The 20,280-nt window shown below is 31.8% G+C and overlaps 3 protein-coding genes across 3 annotated transcripts; 2 read left to right on the top strand and 1 right to left on the bottom strand.

The window, feature by feature from the left end:
* The first annotated feature begins 1,047 nt into the window (after positions 1-1,047).
* On the top strand, positions 1,048-14,044 carry Tsp_07919 (conserved hypothetical protein). The gene is given in 52 exon segments (XM_003381322.1): positions 1,048-1,091; positions 1,374-1,462; positions 2,079-2,196; positions 2,259-2,419; positions 2,532-2,648; positions 2,699-2,776; positions 2,921-2,976; positions 3,050-3,179; positions 3,242-3,306; positions 3,371-3,529; positions 3,586-3,791; positions 4,143-4,326; positions 4,401-4,467; positions 4,527-4,564; positions 4,659-4,886; positions 4,918-4,995; positions 5,133-5,189; positions 5,237-5,377; positions 5,437-5,595; positions 5,647-5,826; positions 5,902-6,106; positions 6,169-6,290; positions 6,349-6,582; positions 6,641-6,789; positions 6,863-7,020; positions 7,132-7,313; positions 7,375-7,576; positions 7,632-7,811; positions 7,883-7,948; positions 8,016-8,160; positions 8,179-8,246; positions 8,305-8,338; positions 8,451-8,688; positions 8,767-8,902; positions 9,627-9,791; positions 10,185-10,547; positions 10,618-10,722; positions 10,787-10,905; positions 10,969-11,153; positions 11,222-11,470; positions 11,531-11,646; positions 11,711-11,796; positions 11,881-11,985; positions 12,230-12,349; positions 12,417-12,521; positions 12,587-12,640; positions 12,813-12,884; positions 12,960-13,132; positions 13,200-13,371; positions 13,434-13,622; positions 13,707-13,784; positions 13,844-14,044. The coding sequence occupies 52 exon segments, from the start codon at positions 1,048-1,050 to the stop codon at positions 14,042-14,044; spliced, it is 7,131 nt and encodes a 2,376-aa protein (XP_003381370.1).
* A 1,961-nt stretch (positions 14,045-16,005) lies between these two features.
* On the bottom strand, positions 16,006-16,654 carry Tsp_07920 (DNA polymerase epsilon subunit 2). Its single transcript, XM_003381321.1, has 2 exons — positions 16,397-16,654; positions 16,006-16,143 (listed from the first exon to the last, which is right to left on the bottom strand). Exons 1-2 carry the CDS (start codon positions 16,652-16,654, stop codon positions 16,006-16,008), a joined length of 396 nt encoding a protein of 131 aa, XP_003381369.1.
* A 1,481-nt stretch (positions 16,655-18,135) lies between these two features.
* Tsp_07921 (conserved hypothetical protein) lies at positions 18,136-18,562 on the top strand. The gene is made up of 2 exons (XM_003381320.1): positions 18,136-18,219; positions 18,338-18,562. Exons 1-2 carry the CDS (start codon positions 18,136-18,138, stop codon positions 18,560-18,562), a joined length of 309 nt encoding a protein of 102 aa, XP_003381368.1.
* The last annotated feature ends 1,718 nt before the right edge of the window (positions 18,563-20,280 follow it).

Genomic DNA, 20,280 nt, shown 5'->3' with positions numbered 1-20,280 from the left:
CACTAATTTTTTAAATCAGGGGCACGTGTGAATCTGATTTTGTGAAGGTTTCTATTGATTTGGCAGAATAGTGAATTTGATTGTGTTGTACTTAAAGAAAATGAAGTATTAACTAAATTTAAGTTCGTATTTAAACTGTTTTTTGTTTTGAAGCAGTTGTGGGAAGCATTTGATTTTCTTACTAAAGTTCAATATCCTGCACTCAATACAGAAAAGTACTGAATAATACTATGACTTATCATTATAAAATGGAGATATATGTTTATTAAGTTTCGAAATGTGTAATTTTAGTATAATAAAGTTCAAAACATTGCTTACTTTGAGAAACGTTTACTGCTGTGTTTAACTGATGAGGGGTGAATATGAAAGCGCCTTGTGCTTCGTGCAAATGTGACAATAGATTTGAGAAAGGAAATGTTGCTCATATACTTAAATATTTAGATTTAAAATGAACAGAAATTGAAAAGCACGTTTTATTTGAAAATTCTTGCAATGCAATATGGTTCACCATTTGGGAAGGGCAAATATATTTTTCACAAATGACAACGATGCAGTTCTAATAAGTCTCTGCCTTATTATAGTCTGCATTCACAAATTGAATTTCCCTTCTTATTGCTTTAGCCAAAATGATAATCAAATTTCTAACCATCATGTGGTGATTTCGCTATCGCATAAATAAATCATTTTGCGTTTGTTTATTGGAAATAGTATCAGCACAACATGGCATGTAGCTGTTGATAGAACTTCGCGTAAACACACTTATTTCCTATTGATTGTGAAATGCGTATGAAGTTGGAGAAAACTTGTCTTTAAATTTTAAATATTATTATAAATGAAAGCGAATAATAATTTTTAACAGTTCAATTATGAATTAAATAAACAAAATTATCAAAAGATAATACGTTTTTTTTGTCAATGCTGATCACAGTGTTTCAATCGATGAATTTAATCAGTAAATATGAGAAGGATGATTCAACAAGATATTATACTTACAACGCATTTGTAGGTTGTATTTTTTTTCTTTTGTATAATCAGTAAAAAGTTATGATGGAAGCTTCGCAGTTGCCACAAAATGGTGATATTGTGCGGATGTGGAACGTGAATTTCAATTTTCTTGACCATCATTGATTTTGTTCAATACTTTAAATTCCCTTTTCTATAAAAAATTGCATATGTGAAGTGGTTTTGTCTTTTATTTGTTAGTGGCTCTTATTGCTTTTAAATTTCTTGCATTTTCTTTCATCATTGTTAAGCGTTCAGGCGTGGTGGTCAAGGCGAGATCTGCTCAGAGGGGGCAAATAATGAGCAGTCGAAATCTTGAAACATTCACTTGTCAATTGCTGCGCTTTTGTTCACCAGAAAATTCAATCAAGTGTGCCGGCCGGTGTTCAAACCGATTCTATTCTGCTTTCTTATTATTATTCATCTGCTTTTCTTCTTCATCATCATCATCATCTTCTTCGTTTTCCATTGCTACATGCATAATTTTCAACGTGTCTAATCTTGATTATGGCATATTTATTAAAATTCTATCTTTGTATGTGACAAGTTTATCATTTAATTTCTTTTTTTCTTAATTTACATTTAAAGTATTTTTAATTAAATTATTTAAATACAATTTCTTGTTTTTTAATAAAAATTTTATTTGAATATACTGATTTGCGTATGTTGAATATTTCTTTTCACTCGAGTATTTCAGTTCATTTTTCATTGTCATTTAATGGAACAATGTTTTTACTATTCATATAATAGAAGAGTGCTATTTATTTATTTATTTATTTATTTTGATGAAAGAATTTTTTTGTCTGTAGCTTTTAGGCAGCTTTTGTTCTATTTGCCGTTTGGTGAAAATTGATTCGTTATGAAGTGTTCATTCATCCTATTTTTGTTCCTGTGTTAATTTAATAAATCAATGTTTTCAGTATTTTATTTGCATTATTTAAAATATGCATATCAAATTATAATTTTTGAAATAGGTGTAAAATTTATAATCCATTATAATTTTTATTTGTTCAATGGAAATACAAAATAATTGTTGTATTGTATATTGCATTTGTATTTTCTTTTTTTTATTTCAGTTAGTGCAAAGATCAGAAATTTAAATGAATTTTACCAACATGTGACAAACAGCCAGCAGCTTCCCTCTGGATTGGACATCGTCAACACTCTCAGATATTTCCAGCAAACTTTGCTTGGGTTGGTTACGTTGATTTATTTAAAATGGATATTATTTTTTTTAATGCTTATTACTGTTGTAGCATTCTGCGTGATGTTCAGGGAACCTCGACCGAAACGTTCTTGTCTATCAAAAGTGATGTTAGCCGAGCTACACTCTTCCCCAATTTGAATTACAACGGATTATACAATGCTTTGAACAATATTATTGATATTTATCCACTAGTTACTACGGGGCAGATTGGTAATTTGAATATTTTCACAAATCTATTGTCTGAAGAAGCTGCTTTTTTGTTTAGCACTTGGAAATGCAATTTTAAACACCATTCACTGCGTGTATTTATTTTTGGATAGAGAACATGCCGAACAACTTCCGTACAATGTTGCCAGCCTGCTGAGCATTTACCCATCAGAGCTGTATCCTGATGTGTTGCGTTTGCTTTGCAATGTCCTTCTGCCCTTTACTCTTTATAGTAAATTATTTATTTAAAAAATATAAAAATTAATTTATTTATTTTTACAGATGAAAGTGGAAATTCTTATGCCACCGCATCTGTATCCAGCATTATTTTGCTGGTTTTTCAATATTGTAAAGATCCACGTAAGCAGTGTGTCTGAGCATGAGAATTTTTGTAGCAGTTTGTTTTTGCATTGAGTGACTGTTGTGTTGGTGTGTTCTTTTTCTACTTTTCTGCTGTATTTTGTGTGTTAATTACTGAAAAGTTTTTTTCTTTGCTTCTGTTAGGACACCATACATGGTTAATTGAAACGCTAATGTCTCTTCGTTGTGATGTATACAAAGTATGTTTTTATTACTGGAAGCCAGTTGAATATACGCATACGCATACGCATATTATGTTCATATGATTTATAGGATATAATGTCTGTTATTGCGTATGGTACTACTGAAAGTAGAATTCCGGCAGTTAATCTTTTGTTTCACTATTGGCCATTGTCAAAAGCAGACTTTATTGATAGAAAGACCGCAGAATATAAAATTCACGGTAAATTAGATTATTTTTGTTTAAATTTAGCACTTTAATTGATAATAACATTGAAAAAATAGCCTGGGCTCCGACACGATGTCAGCAGAGAAATTGTAATAGTGGGGATGAAAACCTGAGCACAAAAGTAATTTTTATATTTGAAATTTATTATACTTTAATAATAGTAGGATACATTTTTTTATCATTAGAAATGTTATGATTCGTCATACTGTGCAGAATATGGAGACATTGCACCTCCATTGTTTCTTTGCAGCCAGTGTGCCCAGGAAGTTCCTGACGCATTGAGATCATCTCTTTTCCCATATTTCCAACCGTTGTCGACTTTGGCAAATATTTGTCAAAACAAGGTTAATTTTAATAGATGTTCTCCGTTGTGGATTTTTGAATGGCAACTCTTTTCTAGGAATGCACTTCAAGCAATCGTTTGGCTGTATCGACGTGCTTTTCAGATGAATGCGTACGTTTAAATAACTTCATTCCATCGAGATTGTGCGAACAGTGCCATCGTCAGCGTCATCAGAATGTGAATCACACTTATTTGGAAGCGATTCCCTCTGCATGGAATTGCGAGCCGAAATTTTTTGCCGATATGATCACTGCCATTGTAAGGTATTGAACCGAGGGAAAAATATCTTATAGATTTTAATTTTTCTCATTGTCAGGTGGTTTGATTTTAGCTATTGCTATTCTTAGATGATTGAGATTAAAAGTAATGGAACGTAGCTATAAAATGGTTTATTTTTAAATGTGGAAACCAACCTCTCTTGCATGGTGTGCGATGAGATTTGAGCTTTCTGTTAGAAATATTTATCGATTGATTTATAAATTTGAAAAGTGACAAACAAACTCGTGAGTTGTAATTTTTTGTAAAGCTTTAATCCTAGCCTATATATATATATATAGATAATCTGCGTCGTGTAAGTATTAAAAAAATATTTTTCAATTTCTGAAATGATTTAGCCTTTTGAAAGAAACATCCGTATTGATTGAAGAAGTACATGCAGAAAAGTTGCCAAAATGGTTACAACAGCTCGAAGGCTCAGACCAATCAAAGAAAACTTTAACCGACGAAAGACGCACACTGTCTGCTTATGGTATAAAAATGTTGATAAGTTTTTGTCCTCCAATTGAAAATGCTTCTCAGGTGATAGAATATTTCAAAATTTCATACAAAATGAATAATTATTCCTCATGATGATGTTTAATTTTTTCTCTCAGGATGCAATTGGTCACCTGTTGGCAGCGTTGTTTCAGTGGTTTGCTACAACTGCTCTCTTGCCCAGTGGTAAATAGTTTTTTGTGTCTGAGAAATAATATTTTGTAAAGCATTATTTTGCAATTCAGATTGCATTGGAACGAGCATAGAACAATTGAAAAGCGAAGTGAGATATTTTCTCATATTCTCTTTTTATCATAAATATAACAATATCTCACAAGATTGAAAAATATTATTTGATATTTTTGTTTATTTTAAAGTTTGTCTGCAACTGGCTACGCAGAATTATTGAAAGTCATTATGGGATGTTTGTTCAATGTTTATTACCGAAACCACCGAGTTTTGCCAAAGTTGGCGGCGCATGGGATAAATTATCCAAAAGAAGCGATCAGTTGAAAGATGGCCTGTCGAAAATATTAGCTCTAATTCCATACGATTTGATTTCTTTTGATGTGATATTTCTTTCTGATTTTGTTATAGATGAAATAGTAATTTTTTTTTTTTTGGTTTTTCAATCAGACCTGGGAACGAATAATGCCAGATTGGTTTGATGTCATGTCCAATGAAATCCCCGAATCGGATCTTCCAGAATTGAAAGTGCTTTTATGGTAATTTTTAAAATTAGCATACTTTTTCCCCTGTTGAAACTGATTTTGTTTTTGTTTAGCAAAATTTTCGAAGTTGACCTTTGCTCATTGTCTTTTCCGTCGAACCAGATTTACCATTTCATTCAGGTTCGATTGCAAGGGGATAGTTTCAAAGAGCAAGAAAGTGCTTTATGCTGGCTACAAGTTTGTTTGATTTTATGAATAAATAATTTAAATTATATATTTCGAAGCAACATTCAACCACAACTTTTCAGCTTCTGACTGACATTGACATCGTCATTCCGATGGATACTTTGCTGAATTTGTTGAAACTAGGGGCGAAGAGCGTGTTTTCTTTTCAACCTGTTACCACTGAAGGCTTGTCTTTTAAGGTGCTTTAAGCTTCTTTACTTGTTTAGCATTTTTTTTCTGTGTTCATTTCCATTTTCAGGAACATATGAACGATCCGGAGAGTTCCCTTTTTGCTGAGGAAGACATGATGCATTTCTCCAGCGATATGCACCATTCGCACAGGCAGTCAGTGTTTAGCACAAACGACAGTACAAGTGTCGTTCTATTTATTGTAATATTGGACATTTTGATGCGTCAAGTAAGTCGAGAAATTCTCAATTAATTAATTTATTAATATGCTCGTGTTCAGATGGAATTGGGGGGCTTCAATAAAAATCAAGCCACCTCGTCGATTATGGAGCAGAACATTATGTGTGTGATCATAGATATAATCAAACTGCCTTGGTTAGGCATGCATACATGCAGCAATGTTGAGTGTGACCAATTTGCCGACTGTGTGTATTGTCGTGATTCCACGATTTTTTTTCAAGTAATGGCATATAGTTTTGTTATTTAGCAGCCAATAAATATACTTTAGTACATTAATATGCATTTTACGTTACAGCTTGCAATGGAAACAGTTGCAACATTGTGTCCATCTTTGGGAAGAGCTGTATTTGAAAGTTCTGATAAAATGCACGGAAAACAGTCTACAGCATCTCGCACTTTCGGTGAAAGTGCAGTTCGTGAAGAAGCTAAACTGGAGAACTGTTTTTCTGTAGACAGAAAAGATGGGAAAGAAGTGGAAAGTTTTGTTGATTCTGAAGGTGGTAACATTTTAGCGCAAATTTTGTTGAATTTTAAAGAATTTTTAAATATTTTTGTTTTTTAGTGCATAATTTGAAACGAAGAAGTGCCATTGTTGGTGATAATGTCAATACAAGTGGTGCTTTTAGCGCTGTCGTGCAAGAAGAATATCCAGAAGAGTTTGTCGGGATATTACCAGTTGAAGAGGTTGTGTTTGAATTGAAATTCAGTATTATTATCATTATTTAATTGAAAATCGTTTCAGCCCGAAGTTGCTACTGTTGAAGCAGTTACAGTGACTGACTCTGAATTGGAGCAGGCAAATTGCAAGGTGGTTACTACGACTACTATGATGGATGTGTGCGATTCACCGACTGAAATTGCCAAGAAAACTGAATCTGCAGTGGACGATAGCTTTTGGTATACAAGCTTGGGAAAATTTCGATTTCGAATCGAAGATTTGCCTGCTGAACTGAGACTGATTCATGCTTACATGACTGTAAGTGCGAGTGAATTGTATATTATTGCACTGCTTTTCATTCCACCTACTATTGCAGACTGTTGAAGATCATCCGAATCCTGACGTCAGATATTTTATGCTGACCACGATTAAATGCTTATGCTTAAATTTGAATGCGTTGAAAAATGCACAATTTGAAAGAAGAGGATTTTTGATATGGGCCCAAGAAAACATCTTGATTCCAAAGTGATTACAACTGATATGATAATAAGCAAGATGAGCAACTAATGAAATAATAATTTCAATTTTTCTTTTGTAGATTCTGGAAACTTTTACGATCACAATATAGTCAAGTGTCTGAGGTTTGTGCATGTCTTATTTTTCACTGCTTATCGTTGCCTTGCGGAGCAGATGTATTCTGGTCTACGGTGAGCCGTGATTTTGTCAATTCTGATTTTCGAACACGCCTTGAAGCAGGTGAGATGATGATGATGATTATTATTATTATTTGTTGTTGTTGTTGTTATTGTAAATGAATTTTGCTTAAGAAAAAATTTTTTAATCATAACTTTTGAAATTGTTTTATAGTTGAAAAAGTAACTGTATTATCATGGTTTATTGACGCACCTTCTGTGAAAAACAACGTTAATATAGAAGGTGCTTTGGCGATTGCGTTTGTTTTCTTAATTTCTGCTACGAATGATCATAATTCCACCGTAGCTCAGCGAGCTTTGATATCCGTTCAAACAATCAAAGAATCCTCTTTGAAAGTCAGTTATTTGCATACACATTGTTGTCTGTATATAAAAAATTTTGTTTTTTTTTATTAAGTGTTTATGCAAATCTTTGGAATCACAATTTGATTTGGTGATCGAAGATCGTGCGCTGATGATGCATCAGTTTCTCGTTCTTAGCTCAGTGCTTCAAAATGTACCAGTATTGAATTGGGAATTTTTCCAAAATCGATTCGAAGCATTATCTAAAGAAGCGCAAATGCAGCTACAAACTACTGGCAAAATTACCTTTCCAGGAGGTATATATATCTTATTTTGACTTTTTATAATTCTGTTTCTTTGTTTATTTTTAAGATTATTATTTACACGATAACATGGTGGAAATTTATCGTCACAAATCTTCGCTTGCTAGACATTTGGCCGACAAAGGCGAAACATTGCGTTCTATACAGCGCTATTTGATAAATTGCTTAACGGAATTGCAGAAAAATATGGACGATTCACTTCGCATTACTTATGCTTATTTTTTGAAAGGTTATTATTATTATTTTAAAATTTGTTATTCAGTTTACTTTTTTTAAATTTATATTGTATTTATTATTTAGGAGAATCGTCTTCTCAGAAAGTTGAATCAAACAATCAAACAAATAATATTGAAGTGAACTTATTTGGTATGTAAAGAATTAGTTTTTTTTAATGAGAAATAGTGAGTGGAAAAGAGGAAGTATATATTTTTAGATTTACCATCAACAATTAAGCAGTTGCAAAAGCAAAGTTCATTCGGTTGTAAATCCAATGCAGTCAACGAAGACAGCAGTGATGGAACATCGACAACACCGATGGACAACACTCTCAGAGAATCTGTACGGCTAATAATTACGCTGTTTATGAAATTTTTAAGCAATTCTCGAACAGCATGCGTTAATGCTGACGAAAAAGCGTCCGCGAAAAGACAGGTGCGAACAAGAAGTCTCTAACATTTTCTTCAGTGCTTGTGTTTTAAGCATTTTTTTACTTTGATTTTTAGAGTTCTGTTTTGCGACATCTGAATATGCTGCTGGGTTTTAATGTCCAAGAGAGGACATTCACCGTTCCAGCTCACAGACTCAGGCAATGTCTATATATATATATCAGGCTTTGTATATTTACTATTTTTTTACTTTTCAATTTCAGGTCATCCGCTATATGCAATTCATTTTTATCCAATTTACCAAAAGTGTTGGATAATAATGTATTTTTTGTACGTCAAATTTTACCACTGGCTTCTTCATTGCTTGTTTATTTGCCATCTCCACCGAAAATGTTCGCACCGAATTCATCAGTTTCTATAACAAGTGATTGCACGCTTTGGTGTTTGGAGCCGCACATGCGTCAACACTGGATGTGGTCACTTTTGTTAATTTTGTACAAGGTTGGCATTTCATTGCAATGTTTTTATTGAAATTATCTGTTTAGATTGTATGAAAAAAGCTGTATATTTTACTTTTAGTATCAGTTTGATCAACCTCCAATTAACGAAGCAGTATTGAATATGATTCGAATTGTAATTTGCACGTTGAACTCTCAGGTGCACAGTTGCGTTCGATTGCAGATGTCAATGCACAGTCCTAGTTTTCGTTCTACAAGTAAGCTTGAAACATTTTGTGCTGTTTTGTTATTATTATTTTAAATGTAATCAATTGTATAGTGTATTTCAGCGATTATTTAAAGCTGTTTAATTTTAATTAAAAAAATATTTTTTTTTTCATTTCACCGTTTCAAACCTGCTTTTTCTTCATCACGAAGGAAAGTTGATTTTATGTGCTCATTGGCTAGGTGATTTTATTTTAATTCTTTTGCACAACGCAAGTTTAAATTTTTGAAACAGATAATTTCCAGAAACAGTATTTCAAACGAAATATTTTATTATGAAAAATTGGATCGCTACAATACTCTCGTAATAATGATTTTTTTATAATTTGCAGCTGGATAGATTTCCGCATTTTTTATTATGTGCACATATTGTTATTCATGAATTTTATTTCAGCTTTTGTTAATGTGCTATTTTTTAAGAAAAATATAAGTTGTTTGATTATAATGTTGAGTCGATTTTTTTATAATATAAATTTATTCTATCTATTAATGAATGATTTTTTTGATAAGAGAAGTTGTAAACAGTGAGAAAGGAAGAATTAGAAGAAGAGATAAGTGAAAAGTATTTTTATTCATCATTATTATTATTATCATTAGTTTGGTAATGATAAAGATAACTAGTGCAGATGAAAATGGAAATTTAATGTTCAACTAGAGAATATGAATTTTGAAAAATCAAAGTTGGAAAATGTCAGGATGTTGAATTTTATTGTCTAGTGTTTCCTTACCTGAAAGGTGTGAGATCGACCCCTGAGGAGTCGCGCCGCACGCGTTTGCAAACGTCCATCAACAATGTTCGCATTTTGGTCCGTACGCTACGATATTGGCCGATCAGTTCCCGTTCGTCCAACGAATCTTTGATCCAATCGAAAAGTACAGACAGTGTGGAAATTATAATTTCTTACCACGAGGCCATCTTTAATATATATGTTTTTTTTCGTCAACTAATATTGTAATATACTCGATGAATGAAAATAGTCGTCGCTCTTCTTACCATTTTCATTTGAAGTATTTAGCAAGCTTACTTAGATTTAGTGGAATTAGTCGAAAAATACATTAGAGAGTAGATGAAGATTCGATTTAGACTTTTGAACATTAGAAACTTTGTTATCCTTTTTCTAGTAGCAATTTGCATTTTACAAAGAAACATTCCTCTGTTTTACTGTAGTTACTAACTGTTTAGGCTTTATTTATTTTTGTTGTGATGCTTTTTTTTCTGATTTACGACTTGTTATTATTTCTTTATTTTTTACTATTACTATCCAAAAATAATAGGTTCGAGCATAGCTGGAAGCTGTGAAAGTGTCTCTACGGAACAGGATGAAACGTCAGAAATTACGGCGAATATTTCTGCATCTGCCACGAGCAAGTCTGCAATGACAGCGTCGGTTTCGTCGACAGTAGCCCGGAAACGTCGCGCTTTACCTCAACGGCAGTTGACGTTCGACGAACGAGAAGAACATCATTTGGAAGATATGGAATATGGAGAAAGTGGAAAAATTGATGCAAAACTGACCGCAACAACAAGCAAAGATAGTTTGAATGTTGTTCACAAATCGGACCGACTCCACTTGCTTGCAAGCAGCAAGCACAAGCCGACTGCTGTGGACGGTCGAATTTCCTCGCTCGACAGCACCGGTTGGTCGATTATGTTGTATTTAATTAATGGAAATAAGTTTAAAACATCAATTTTATTCATCTTTCCCAGGCGACGATACTGTATCAGTTGAGACGTTCAAACCGGAGGAACAGTTTGCCATTGCCGTACTAGAACCATCTCCACAACCGTTTCAAGCGGTTCATCCGGATTTTGGTGCGCATTTATTTTTTGTTCATTGTTGAAATTATAATTTTTTTTGCTTCATTTTTAATTTCAGAGATTGCAGCTCCAGTACAACGTGTGCAAAATGAACAACTTGCTTCGGCATATTTGGTACAACCCCCGGCTGTTGTAGTACTCCCATCGTTGACTGAAAACGGCACTAGTGATAATGTTGTGAGTGTTTTGTTATTTTTTATTATTAGTAAGACAATTTTAAAAGTTTAATTTTAAATGAAGGAAATTGTTGCAAAACCAATGGAAGCTACTGTGATTACGGAAAAAGTGGAACCTGCGTTTTGTTGCGCTACGGCCAACAGGGTTGATGATGATATTGGCAACGCGAAAACTGTTCCTGTTCATAAAGTTCATTCTGACCCTGGCAGCGTTGTTGTTCAAGCGAAATCCGTTTCACCAATATTGCAGTATAAATATGGAAATTTTTAATATTTATTTTTCTTTGTTCATAATGATGAATATTCATATTTTCCAGGCAACATCAAGTTGCAAAGCCTGTATTCTTGGGCCAGATGCGGCTCAGTGATTCAGTAATACAGGCGCGTTGTTTTCATTGTAATGCAATATTGGAAATTTGCGACGAAGATACCATTTCTTTGGGAATAGTGTGCTTGTCTACTTTTGTGCACCGCGATCCGTCGATGGCAGCGCCTCAGTTGTTGAGCATGTTGACGGCTGTTTCGAAAATTGCCGCCCACACATTTCATCCTTGGCAAGCGCGAACGTACGAAGTTTTCTTTATCATTTATTTCTTCAAAATATTTACTCATTTATTAATTTTTAGAAATATTTTTGTACCTAGCAATTGTCGCAGCGTTGCCAGACAATTTATTCGAATTGTATTGCATCAGTTGGCACCGAACAGGCTCTTTTTGTCACTTTTTGAAAGTGAAATTGAAGGTTTTTCGACAACGCCTATTACATCATTAATTAATTTATGTTGTTGTTGTAATAATTTTTTTAGATGAATTATTTTTCAAAACTGTCGCTTTGTGCTTGGCTGACTTTCAAGAATTGAATCCTGTCAGTGTAATTCAACATTTGATGGAGGTAATTATTATTATTATTTTTTTTGTTTTTATTCATTCATTTCAATTAGCAGCCATCTCTTTTTGAATTTGGCCACAAATTTAGGATCTTCACAAAAGTACTCCGGATAATGTTGCATTAGTGTTGTCAAATTTGGCCGAATACATGCGTCACATTTCATACGATACTCATCTACCAACTTGGACGACGGTTGTTGGGTTGTTTGATAATTTTTTTCGACACATTTTAACCAACAATGCAGATTTGAGTCTGTGCGTTGGGCATTTGTTTCAAATTTTGAATCGATTATTCAAAATATCCAATTTTGGTACCATTCGAGTGAGTACTAATCGAGTTCAAATGCTACTACTAATCGATATTTCACGTGTTACATTTTAGTTTTTTTTTATTCAAATTATTTTATTTGATAAATTTTTTGATATTTGTATTTAAGCCTTCTTTGACTTTGTTGGACACGTGTTGTAAATTTATTACACGTCTGCTGTTGGATTATCCACTGAATTTGGTCGACGTGATTGCACTTTGTTCTTCTTGCAATCGTGCGTTCGTGAAAGTAAGAGGAAAAAGAGAAAAAACAAGCGATCAAATGCTTTTTGTGTGAGAATATTTTTGCTTTTCAGGAACGAGACAAACATACGCTGACTAGATGTTGTTTGAATGAATTTTGCCAAGCGTTGAAATTCAAGCACACACTGCACGATGTCAATTACATGATGGTCATCAAAGTGAGCTTCTGAACGACGATGAATTTCATGAAAAAAAAATTAATTTTTATTCTGTTTTTTTTCAGCTAATTTTGTATGATTTTGGTGAAACTGACGACTGCAGTTTGGACAGGATGATGGTAATTGAATTTTTTTTTGTTTTCACATTAAAGTTCAACTAAACTTTAAAGTTTAAAAATACCTTTTGAAGCAAAATTTCTCACGCTATTCGATAAAATTCACATTGTCCTATAATGTTATTTGAAAAATATTATTATTTTTTCTTCTTCTTCTTCTTATTATTATTTTCAGTTTGCGACTTCTGCCGCTGATTGTGCTCGGCCATTTTTGCCAGATTTTATCGAATTTCTTCAAGATTATCATGTTCTGAATCGAATGAAGGCATTGTGCATTGGGTTTAATTTAAAAATTGAAATTAATCTAAAAAATTCTTTTCAGATGGTCGCCAGGGAGAATGGTGGTCTTTGTGAAGACACTCTCGGCGGTGAGTTGAAAATTGGACTAGCCAAATATGTCGCTCATGAAATATACCGTAGCGTCAGTCGAGATTCGAGATCCATCTATAGATTTTTGCCTTGGCTCTCTTCTCCTCCAACAGTAACACAATTGGGGTATGTTTTGTTTTTTTTTTCAAAAATTAGCTCACAACTTGTTGGTTAAAATTATTTGTGTTTGAAGGGCAAATGAATTTGTCGATTGCGTTGGCAGAGTGCGATTGCTTTCTTGGGTTCTTTTGGGCTCGTTGAGCTCTTGCTCTTCGTCCTTTAACATGCCTCTGCCAATCGAATGTTCACATCGAATATCGGATTATATTCAATTTGTTTTGGCAGGTTTTGCCGAATTATCGAATGTAAATCAATGCAATTTTAATAATTATTTCATTCAATTAATTTTTTGTATCTACTTTTTAAGCAATCAGTTTTAAATATGTCTGCATTGTTCCACGCTTTTCATCTTTGTCAACTTTGGACCGTCTACTGTGAAGAGGCAGTGTTGCACGCGTTGGATGATTCAGTCAAAGAAGATGCAATGGCAAGCGTGATGGATTTTTGGTCAAGAATTACACCGGCTATTCTTCAACTCTTATCACATTCCAAAGTGGTAAGTTTGTTTTTGTTTTTTCTTTTTTGGAAATAAACATTTGATGCAGCTTTTGATGGAATATAATGATATGCATCATTTCAGTTGGCGGACATGGTTAATTTGCACTTTTTGAACACTGTAGAAGGTTTGTTGGAGGCAGATTCTGTTGTACTAACTAAAGTATGTGTTGTGAGTGCCATTTAGCCTAGCCGACCCTGAACTGATGTTTATTTTTGCAGCTTTATCCAATGTGGTATCCAATTTTGTCCGCCTATCACACTAATATTCCAAGCCATTTGATGGTAAGATTGGATTTTTTTGAAAATTCTATCCACAGCTCATCTGAAAGAGATTTGAAACCGTGGTTGAAAAAGATTAGTTTCAAAATTGGACAAGTGGAATTGCAATCGTCAGCGGCTACGCAATTTTATTCTGTCTAATTCTGCAACCACCGTTGTGTATTTTACTGTAACGATGTTTTAATTATAATTTTTAGAAATATTTCAGAAGTGGATTTGACTGCATTTTGTTGTATTGTTCTGTATTCTATTGTTTTTCAGTTGACCAAAACTTTTTCACATGATTTTATTCTTCACACTAAATGGGTAGTGTTTAACTTTGCCTTTTGATTGATATAGTAGTAAAGTAGTGTCAGGCTTCTTTGAAATTATTTCTCTATTGAGTGATAATTTTTATTCAGCAAATAAAAACTCAAATCTCACTTTTTTCACATAATACTTTTAAGAATTTTGAATCTTTTTTTTTCACTTTTGAATTCATCATTTTCACTTTTCACTTTGCTATCACTGTCAGTTAGCTGTTGATGATCGTTAATCGTCATTTAATTCATTTATAGAAATTTCATAAACGTTTATTGTCGCTTTTATCATGGCAGAACAGTGGGCAAAGAGAAAAAATTTTTTCTCTTATATTCGTCTGTCCTGTATTAAGTAACGTCGTTCAGTATCAATGAGCAACTACAGACTGGCATGTTGCAAATTTATTAGCAAAGCAAGAAAGGTATAAAATTATTATACGCAATCTGCATTGCACGTGCTATAATTTTCAGCTATTGTGTAGTTAAGTTTCACTTTTATGAAAGGACATTTTCAAAATCATTTAATAAATTTTCTGCCAATAAAAACGTCATTGTTATTTGAATAGTTTTTTCTCTTATTAAAACGTTTTCCGGCAGCGAACTGCTAGAACCTTATTTTTAGTCAATTTATGTTTCATTTCAAAAATTGAAACTTAACAGTTGATATCTATACATATATATATATATATGCAAGGTGGTAAAATGGATGTTTTAATTCTGGTGCAGTTTTGATGGTTTTCTCAATTTTTACCTCAGAGTATGTTTACTATAATGCGTTAAAATTTATTGTTTTGCTGTGTATTTTCCTAAAAAATCAAAAAGAAAAAATGTTTTAATGAAATTCCAAGTGAAGCACAAAAATTTTTTTCTAAAGCACCTAAATAAAGTATTTCAACAACTAATTATTGTTCTTCAGTACATTTTTTCGTCAAAAGTATTTTATATTTTCAGCATGCATGAAACAACAATAATGATTATAATGACTGAAGGGTGCATAAAGTAATTGTCATGTCGAGTAAACCGACGGCTGAAAAATGAATGGAATGCCGAGCGAATTGTTGGTAAACGTGATATATATATTTCTAAATTAGATCACAAACGGTGCGTGATTACCTCAAATTACACTTTCCTGGTCGATATGAATTCATTTTTCGAATTATGATCATCTAATAGTTTCCCGAAAAGTCAGAATTTTATTTTCAATAAAAAATTGTATAACATATCCGTGTCAATAATCGAGAATAATTGCACGATGGGGAACGTACCAAGTAAACGTTCTTTGGACTTGATACGGACAAAAACGTCAGCGACACATTCATGTCCATGTGGAAGCAGTTCGCTTGTAGAAAGTAAATTTTTTAAATTCATCTCTTTAATTTATTACATTTCCTCTATATACTGTGGTGTGATGATTTTTTCTGATGTTTATATTTTAAGCAATCCAAATTTGTTGCGAGAAAATATTTGGATCAATTATGGTCCACGCGATCGCTACTATTTGAGCATTAATGTCACCCGAACATTGCACCAAGACTATGAATGGGAACACGTTGGCTTTTGGAATATTTACATCGGGACAGTAAGCAAATATTTTGACATTTTTTATTTTAAGCTGTTTTGAATTTGATTAATTTACAACTAAACAAATTTGTGGTGCACAAACAATTTTAATCATTCATTACGCATGGTATTTTGAACAAAATATTAAAGATTCTGCATTATAATTTTGATAAACGTTTGCGACAGTTCCATGAGTGAATCGGTGAAGTTTCTGTTTAATTTAATTGATCTCTATCGATTAGTTTATTCACATGCTCCGTGAAGTTCCATAGGTTTTGCAGATTGAACATCAATATCTACAATATATACGCATTGCTTTTTTTGTCTTGGATTGAATTCATCGCAATGAATAATTCCATAACTGCCATCTAACATATGATCCTGTAATAGGGTTGTTTTATTTCAGTAAATAATTCAATTATATTAGAAGAATGATGTGAATTTTAATAGATTATTGTAGAAAACTGTGAAATTTTTTAGGATTAAAATTTTAAAACAATGAAACTATTATGTAGAATTATATATATATCAGTACAGATTAGGTTAAAGTTTTTGTGAGTTTTATTTATATGTGAAATGGAATTAAGTTAGTTTGTGTTAACGATGCATCGATATCGGATGTAGAATAACTTACTGCATTTTTAAAGATTACACATGTTGACTTGATCATATCAAAACTGAGGTAATACGCGGTTCCTTTCCTAAAAGCTGTTGTGAAGTTGCCCAGTAACCATAGATATCTATCATTCAAAATGGCGTTAATTTCTTGTTGTATTGCAATATTGATGTATTCGATTAGTTCGTCTTCATCACTGTCAGCAGTTGAATGATGAAAACAATAAGAAATTAGGATACTAGCGCACACCAGGAAACTAATAGCACAATGTTTCATTATGCAAAAACTAACTTCAAGCAATTGCTGCAATTGTATGATTTTTTGCCACTTAAATACATAAAATGTTAATGTAACAAATAATTGGTTTAAACATAAACGAGAAATGTATTATTTATAAGGTTATAATTTAAATAAAGAAAAATAAATTTGTACTGAAATTTGTAAATACTTACGCTTCGTTTGCTTTTTATTTGCTGCAAATTTTTCGTGGTGCTTTGACGTGATTCAATTATTGAGTTGCTATTTCAATTCATAGTTTCATTTCAAATTAAACCCCATGTTTAGTACTCCATATTACCTTCATTTAATATAGTCATTATTTAAAGTTGAAATTATTAATTTAGAATTTTATCGATGCATGTTTATTCCAATTTTAAACAGTAGTTTGTATTATTGTATGTTATGTATTTTATTCATCATTTCTTTCTTCTATTTGTCAGTAAATGATTGAGAATGAAATGATTACATATAATTATATACATTTGCGGGATGAAATGAGTATTGCAGAATGTATTCTTTTCTCATTTTTAATTATTTTTTTAAAATGATAATTTTATTATTTCAGTTATTTCGTTGCAGTGAAATTTGTACAGCCATGATTTGTTTATGACTGCAACTATTCATCTATCTATGACATCGGAATTACGAGCGAGGCAATTTTCTTTTGTACTGATATTTTATTATTCTCTTATTGTTTGAAGAAGTTTCTGAACAACATTGATTAAACATTTGTTGAAAATAATGACTTTTATAGAATTTTTATTCTTTGTTTTAAGCGTTTCATTTGTAATTTGCAGCAAAAACTGCACGTCACAGAATGTTATATTTCACATAAACGATTATCTTTTAATCATATTGTATTTTAAGAATTTATAACAATTTTTTAAATTTTCTTTTCAATTTTTTGTTTTTTAAGATTTTTGATTAATTGAATTTTTAAGTGATTTTGATTGATTATTTTTTTTTCAAAGTTTTACTTTTATGGTTTATGTTTTCTGTAAAATTATATGTGGTGAACAAATTTCACATAAATAATTATATCTCACATTAAGGTATATATTATTTATTGCTATTCATTTATGTTCTTTGATATGCCCGACGATTTGTGTGTTTTTAGTAATCAAAATCAGAAGTAAAATATTGTTCGTACAGGTGCTGAAAAATAATTCATGCAGGTGCATGCATGATATTAAAATTTTGTTTTTGCTAATTAATTGAGTAATTTGTCAAGAATACGTCTCATTGAAATTAGTATTGAAATATAACTTTCTAAAGTATCACTTTGTAAATTTGATTTGCATACTCATTTTCTCCTTTGAGTGACTTACGTTATACGATAAACAAAATTTGAAAATCAGGTTAATGTAATTTTTGGGTACTTTAAATGGTCGTCATGGAAGTAATATTAATTGAAATTTTTGAATAATTTAAAAATTGTCTCATTTTCTAAAATTATAAATATTCCAATACTTTTACTAATGTATAGCAGTGTTGTGTTTGTCGTGCAATTAACAGAGGAATTTCAAGATGAAAATGGAATTTCATGTTATAAATTGAAGAATGTTTGAAAGTAGTGTACATCAGTTTGGAGGAATAATTTGAAAATTTTACTAGCAATTTTGTTGTTTGACAGGGTTTTTGATGGATTTTGGTTTGAAAAAATGTTTGATTCTATTTCAGCTTTACGATCTGTACACAACCACATTCTCTCCAACAGAAGCTTCTTTGCGTAAAGAGTTGGTTGGCTTCAAAGCGACAACCGGCATTTTTATTATCCTCTGTGCTGCAACACTGACCTGCGCCGGAACATTGCTTTATTTGCATGCAATTTACAAGCGAAATCGTCCAGTTTCTGTGCATTACGTTTTACAAAAAGATCCACAACATTCCTTTGATTCCACTTAATTTGATCCTATTCAGCGTATTTTATATTATTTTTATTGTTGTTATTGTTAATATTAAAAAATGATTTTCTGTATTGTCTTTATTTTCTTTTGTTCATTCGGCATCAATTCTTGCCATAGATGTATATATATATTTTATTTTGTTGCTTTGCTTATTTGTATTTTTTCATAATTTAATTTAATATAATATATAAATATTTATTGTTTAGAATTAATAAAACAGTAATTGTAATGTCGAATATTGCCGATTTGCGAGAATTGTTTCTGCGAGCTTTGCAATGCTTGGATGACAATTATGTAAAATTTCATTTGTACAGCAATGTGGAAGCGACCGGTCGTTTGGCAGCTATACACCCAAGAGAATTCTACATATTGGTCAATGAATTCGGTGGTAATGTTATTTCACATTTTTCTAGCGTTGTCTTGAGGCCGTCTGATTTCATATCTCTGCAGGCAGATATGATTCGAAGTAAAGATTTGAACGCTTAGCATATTGAAATGTTATGCATATTTTTGAAAATTATTAAATTTCCATGAAATTCATAATGCGCATCTATTTGTCAGTGCTTTCAATCGATTTCAAAGTTTGCTTTGTTTGAAATCTCATACTATTACGTTTTATTTATTTGTAGCAAAAGAAAAAATCATGTAATTTTTGATTTGGTTAATTTCAGCAGAAATTTTGAAAAAAACTGGTTGGAACTGTTGTTAATAAATTTGCTTTTATTTTCGGTAAATTTAAATATTGAATGAAACGTGAACGTCACAAGACAAAACTGAATACCAGATATATATTCATGAAATATGAAAAGTAAGTTTGCTTTTAATTGTGATGAAAAAAGTAAAGTATGTATGATAATTGCATCAACCCTACTGCTCTAGTGAGAATTACTTTGATTGGTTGAAACGATCAGAAATTTGATTGGTCAAGTTAGAAATCAATACTCTTTAAATCTTCATCAATCAAATCAAATCATAGCAGTAGAGTAGTAATCTTTCAATGGCACTGTTGCATAAGGAAACCATGCAAGTAAAGTGAAATGCGGTGTGTGCAAAATTTTCGTTTTCAAATGTTTGAGAAGATTTTTTTAATCAAATTATTTCTGCTGAAATTTGATATTTCAAACTTATATTAATTATAAACGTGTGGAGAAGAAAATAAATTATTTTGATTGAAGTTTGAAAATGTTTGAAGATGACTGAATACAGTAAGTTTGAAATGTTTACGCTGAACAAAAAGTCAATTTCATTTTAAACTAAGATGCATGAGTAAACTGTTCATGGCGAATGACTAGTTGTGAATTTTACTTTTATAATACAACTGACGTTCTGTTCTAAGCATTAACAAATCAACATTTGATAATCAAAATGAATTGTTTTTCAAATAATGACATAAGATTGTATTGATGGGTTTCCACTAACATTATGAGTAATGAGCAAGAAAAGTAACAATAATTATGAAAAATTTTCGATACTGAATGTAAATTTTGTACGCTAATTTAGTTTAATTATTTTTTAATTAAGTTAAACTTCCATCAGATGATGTCAGTGGAGTGCATATCAACATATTCAATTTTCATATCAACAGTCATCGAGATCTTTCACTTTATATATCGATTTCAAAAATTGGTAGATCAGCTTAATTGAACAATTGTATAATTAATTGCGCAATGTACTACCCACTGCATTGTACTTTATAATTCCATTTTAACAATTCCA

This window comes from Trichinella spiralis (assembly GCF_000181795.1).
Source record: "Trichinella spiralis strain ISS 195 chromosome Unknown Scfld2, whole genome shotgun sequence".
Classification (NCBI taxonomy): domain Eukaryota; kingdom Metazoa; phylum Nematoda; class Enoplea; order Trichinellida; family Trichinellidae; genus Trichinella; species Trichinella spiralis.
Note: the sequence above shows the minus strand (reverse complement) of the source record. Positions and strands in the feature narration are given on the sequence as shown.

Bases quoted from the DNA above. Each gene is read 5' to 3' on its own strand.
- Tsp_07921 (XM_003381320.1), top strand. From the start codon at position 18,136: ATGTATAGCAGTGTTGTGTTTGTCGTGCAATTAACAGAGGAATTTCAA. The intron at 18,220-18,337 runs GTTTGAAAGTAG...ATTCTATTTCAG, and splicing joins CATGTTATAAATTGAAGAAT to CTTTACGATCTGTACACAAC.
- Tsp_07919 (XM_003381322.1), top strand. From the start codon at position 1,048: ATGGAAGCTTCGCAGTTGCCACAAAATGGTGATATTGTGCGGAT. The intron at 6,107-6,168 runs GTAACATTTTAG...TTTGTTTTTTAG, and splicing joins TTTTGTTGATTCTGAAGGTG to TGCATAATTTGAAACGAAGA. The intron at 7,577-7,631 runs GTATATATATCT...TTTATTTTTAAG, and splicing joins CAAAATTACCTTTCCAGGAG to ATTATTATTTACACGATAAC.
- Tsp_07920 (XM_003381321.1), bottom strand. From the start codon at position 16,654: ATGAAACATTGTGCTATTAGTTTCCTGGTGTGCGCTAGTATCCTAATT. The intron at 16,144-16,396 runs GTAAGTTATTCT...ACCCTATTACAG, and splicing joins GTGTAATCTTTAAAAATGCA to GATCATATGTTAGATGGCAG.